Source organism: Melanotaenia boesemani, chromosome 17 (genome assembly GCF_017639745.1).
Source record: "Melanotaenia boesemani isolate fMelBoe1 chromosome 17, fMelBoe1.pri, whole genome shotgun sequence".
NCBI classification, from domain to species: domain Eukaryota; kingdom Metazoa; phylum Chordata; class Actinopteri; order Atheriniformes; family Melanotaeniidae; genus Melanotaenia; species Melanotaenia boesemani.
The window spans coordinates 26,794,060-26,799,000 of NC_055698.1; the positions used below are offsets into that span (position 1 = coordinate 26,794,060).

Sequence of the window (4,941 nt, forward strand, 5' to 3'; positions counted from 1 at the left end):
ATGAAATACAGTTCTTAAAATCTACTCTTGCAATCAGTGAAGCAGACAATAAACAAATTAAAAGCTCACATGATCACCCAGATTCATCCTTTGGATTTCAGCACAAAATTTCAACTAATTCAAAAACTGTTAAGATATTTTAGTCAAAACCGAAGAGAGACTGAGTGACGCTATCATGCACTGAGCTTATTCTTCTTTGGCTAATATGGACATGATTCTCCAAATTTACGTAAAGAAGTCACGTTTAATTTCAAGGAAATTATATTTAGTTGCACAAAACAACAGCAAACAGCAAAGACCAAGTAACAACGAAGAAAAGAGACAAAAAGGAAGCAAAGTTACAGCTGATGTTTATTTATTATTACAATGAATTTCTGAGAAATCTGAGCTTGTTTTTGGATCATTTGTAAATGATCTCTTTGTGTTTTCTTAGGTTCTTGCTTTTTAATGTAATTTTAATGTAATGCTTTCTAGACTTTCAGCCAAGATTTGTTTTCAGTGGATTTTTTCAAGTGCAGAGATTATTATTATTATTATTATTATTATTATTATTATTAACTATTTAGCGTATTTGAAAAAGAGCTGTCTGTGTGGCTGGAAAGTTCAGAACAGACAAGTTCAGGAAAGTTTGTGTGTGTGTGTGTGTTTGTGTGTGTGTGTGTGTTTGTGTGTGTGTAGGGGTTTGACATTGAGTCTCCATTTTCAAGTTGTGATGTGCATTTACAGACATGAGTTAGGGGTTGGGAAGAGGTAACGACGTCACCGTCCGCTTGTGTGTCCTTGGCCAGCAGGTTATAAAGTCAGTCCATCAGTCCAAGAATCACAAGCGAAGAAACAACATCTCTCTTAGAAAGAGAAAACAAACAGGCAAAAAGCAGCAAGAAGGAAAGACTGGTGAGTATTTTTGTTATTTTTTTACTTTGTCTTCGAATTTATTTATTTATTTATTTATTTTCAAAGTCCAAATGAGTACACCATAGAACCTGCAGTGAAGGCAAGTTTTTGTCCACATAAGAAGTAGAAAAAAAATCCTAATTTGATTTAATCAAATATAAAAACTGTAAAATAACTCAGTGTTTTCTATGTGACCTAAATTATAAAGACAAACTACAGGAATAAAAATCAAAGACACATTTATGTTTAAATAATGACAGACAAGTTAATCAAAGAATAAAAAAAAAAATTCCAAATAATAATAAAACATTCATAAAAAAAAATCATAACCTACTATTAGACAAAAACATCTATAATCAAACTTTATAAGGTACAGGATTATGAATTTCTGAGTCAATAAATGAAGCTGACTTTTCTGAAGAGATGTTTTATTTATGCATGAAATGCAAAGAAGGGGAAGAAGTTTTCTCTTCTCTTTCTTGGATCTGTCTCATAGCTTCTTGTACAAGTTCAGCATTGAAGTCCAGATTCATATTGACTCATGTAAATTTACACATTATTAGACTTATATGTAAAATATCAAATTGTCGCTAGAGAATAAATATGAATGCACGTTTGTTTTAAGATGCAGTTTTGGTCCAAGTTAAGATTTCTTTTAAAAATATAAGAGAGTGTTTACAAAAACCTGGTACAAAGAAGTTACCGACTGAGATGCTGAAATGAGAGAGAGGATATTTAAAACAGTTTTTAGGCAAAAGACAAATATTTCTAAATTAAAACTTTTTTTCGTTAACTTACTGTGTGTATATTCTTATAATTATATCAACTTATCTTGATTTAGAAAAGCCAAGAACAACAGTAAATACCATGACTTCAATGACCATTCAGTAGCTAATAAACAAGCTTTTCTGGCACCATTTAGACATAAACAGTGACTTTTATACTGTGTACTTGATTTATATTTTCAGGAGAAAGTTGTTTGAAATCACGTAACAGTAAATCTTCTGTTGCCTATAAACACTATTTTGTTACACAATCCACTTTGAAGCTCTTTTTATGCTAAAGAGATTTTTAAATATGTAATTTTTCTGATGAAAGTTACAGTGATGTGAGAATTTATGCTAACCATAGAAATAAAGAAGGATGTAAACAGTCCAAAGAAATACCAAGTTTCTATATGAACCATGTTTCTTCTTACAATAAATTATTCAATCAAATATATTTAAATATAATAGTATATAATATTTCTAAAATAGATATTTTTTTAGGAATATTGTTTATTTTTATAGTTTTCAAGTCAGTTTTCAACACTTTTTAATTTTGTTTTTGTAAACATACGAATAGATTTTTCTCTAAGCTTGTTCATCCTTACATCCTCGTTTGATGGGGACTTTACTGTAAAACCACTGCAAAATTTTTAAATTATTTATCAAAAGAATAAGTTTCAAACCTAATTATAAAATGTTAAAATGCCACTGCATGTCATGATGAGATGCTTTCGTTTGTAAATCTGCAGCAGATTGCAGGAAAATGCGTCCTGTGCTGCTATTGGTGGCTGCAGCAGCGGCGGCGGCTGTGGGCGTGGTCAGAGGGGCATGCGCTCAGTGTTCGGAGCATCCCAGCTGTCAGGAGCTCGATTTAAAAGGCATGATGGTAAACACTTGCACATGTTCACACCTTAACTAGATTTGACCTGCAAACCAAAAACCTGTTTTCTGAACCTGTAGACCAGTACTGCAGTGTAGATTTATCAGGTGTCATACAAGTAGCAGTTGCTTGTATTTGGATGCAGTATGTAGTGCTTGTTGTGGTAACAGGGGGGTCAATGGCTTCTCCACCAAACAGTTCTGCTTTACTGTTTGGTGGTGGTGTTGTGTCTGACCACAATGACTTGTGTGGCTATAGCTCCCCACTGTGAGCTGGGGTCTGTCCCAGGTTAACCTGTATCTTTCCTCTTTGCAAAAAAGTTGGAAATATCTCCCTTTCTCTTCATTCTTATATCTTCAATTACAAAATTAGACTGGTTACAGGCTATATTTGTACATATTTTCCTGCTGTAACTTACTTTGAAATCAACTAGCAGAACTAGTCAGAACTAAGTAACCTGGAAACTGAGGTTCTCTTTGAACATCTTTATTGTTTATTTTCAGCTCCAATGTAGAAATCTTGATTAACTGAGTTGATGTGTAGCCCATTGCACACTCTAAAAATTTAAATATGACATGGTTTCTCCACATTACCTAAAAACGTATCTAGTGATACCACTTAACTAGATTAGCACTACTATATAGCTTCAGGCTAACATTTGGTTAAATGCCTTACAAAAAATTAGTAGTTGTACTTGCATGGGGACAAAAACGTCTTCCAGAAATGTGCAGCCAAATAAAAATACTTTTAAAGGATGACTAATTACAAATCACTTCAAACTGGTTTAGTGACACTAGTGATGCATGCTTGTCTGGAAAGACATTTCTGTCCTCCTCCAGTGACCTGCCAATCACCTGACATGGCACCTGGAGTGTCCAATCAGATCTCAGAGGTGACCACTGGCCATTTGTATCCTGGCCACCCCTCTAGCTCCGCCCCTGGAAAAATCTTGTCAAAGTGAACCTCAAAATAAAATATGACTGCTTATTAGCTTCCTAAGGAGCCCACCCATATGGGATCAAAACCTAATGATATAAAAATGGAGACATCCATTTATTTCAAATCTTTACTATTTCTTTAGAAAAAACAGTAAAAATACTGATTTATTCCTTCACAAATTGATGTACAAGCTCCATTTGTTTGGTGCACAGTATGTCTCCTTTTTACCTTTTTTACATTTCAAATGAGTAAATCAAAAGTACAGAAAAATGCAGTATGGCTGCATTATATATGACTGGATAAAAACCTTATGATCTAGAGGTGTACAAAGCCTGTTTACCATAAAAAATAAACCATTATTTATCAGGGACTGAAAACCCCCCTCAGAGTCTTGTTAGTCTCTTTCATTCCTTAAAGCTATAAATACTTCTTTTCTTCTTTTTCTGCAGGATTGTATCCAACTCTGTGGATCTGACGTGTCTGGTATGCCTGAAAATGTGCACCCGCAACCTCCCCCTTCATCAGACCCTCCTTCTCTTTCACCCCTTACCTCCTCTTCCTCACCTCAATCCAAGGATGTCTACTCCATGGAGCATTTCCGTTGGGGGAAACCTGCTGGAAGAAAACGTCGTCAGGTCAAAACCTACACCACCTACACCACCAATCCGGTAGACGAATCAGCTAAACTTTTCCTTGTAGAGGCAAAAAAGCGGGAACTTTCCAGGGAAATGATAGTGGCTAAGGATGAAGAGAAGGTGGTTCAAAACAAGATGGAGCAAACTCCAGTTGGTGCAGCACGAAACAGCAAATACAAGATGAAGCACTTCCGCTGGAGCATGCCGCTGTCAGACAAACGTTATGGAGGCTTCATGAAGAGCTGGGCTGAGCGCAGCCAGAGGCCGCTGCTCAATCTCTTCAAAAATGTCATCAACAAAGAAGAACCTACAGAAAAAAGAGAGCAGTAATGGAGGAGGAAAAAGGGAAGAGACCGATAAATTAGTAAATCATGTTCTGAATCACTAAACAATCCTACATAAACTATAAACAGCTTATGACCACATTTAAAAAGGTAACCCATAATAATGTTTTGTTTCTCTTTCTGATTTGGATATTTTGATTTTAACAGATTCACTTTAATTACCAGTATATTTATGTTTCTTTAACAGTCTTACTATTAAAGATGGATGTAGCCACAGGTACAGGGACAAGACCCTGATGAAAAAGTGCCTCCAAGTTTGGTTTTTCCGAAACAAGACATTTTCTCTCAAGAAAATAAAATAGTATATTTTTCCAGACAACACTGCTGGATTCATTCTCTATCAATGTGCTCAGTCATTTGGAAAAAAAAATTACATAAGTAATCAGTACATCAGCTTTAAGATCAGTTTTTTTTTTTGTCTTTATTTTATCAAATCAAGATATAAGCATAACTCTTTCTCATCAGAAAATGATCACTTCTGT

General features: G+C 34.8%; 1 protein-coding gene across 1 annotated transcript; it reads left to right on the forward strand.

Moving 5' to 3' along the window:
• The first annotated feature begins 667 nt into the window (after nucleotides 1-667).
• LOC121656698 (pro-opiomelanocortin-like) lies at nucleotides 668-4,581 on the forward strand. The gene is made up of 3 exons (XM_042011823.1): nucleotides 668-894; nucleotides 2,411-2,547; nucleotides 3,930-4,581. The coding sequence occupies exons 2-3, from the start codon at nucleotides 2,425-2,427 to the stop codon at nucleotides 4,443-4,445; spliced, it is 639 nt and encodes a 212-aa protein (XP_041867757.1). The 5' UTR covers nucleotides 668-894; nucleotides 2,411-2,424; the 3' UTR covers nucleotides 4,446-4,581.
• Nucleotides 4,582-4,941: the final 360 nt, after the last annotated feature.

Bases quoted from the DNA above. Each gene is read 5' to 3' on its own strand.
- LOC121656698 (XM_042011823.1), top strand. From the start codon at position 2,425: ATGCGTCCTGTGCTGCTATTGGTGGCTGCAGCAGCGGCGGCGGCTGTG. The intron at 2,548-3,929 runs GTAAACACTTGC...CTTTTTCTGCAG, and splicing joins TCGATTTAAAAGGCATGATG to GATTGTATCCAACTCTGTGG.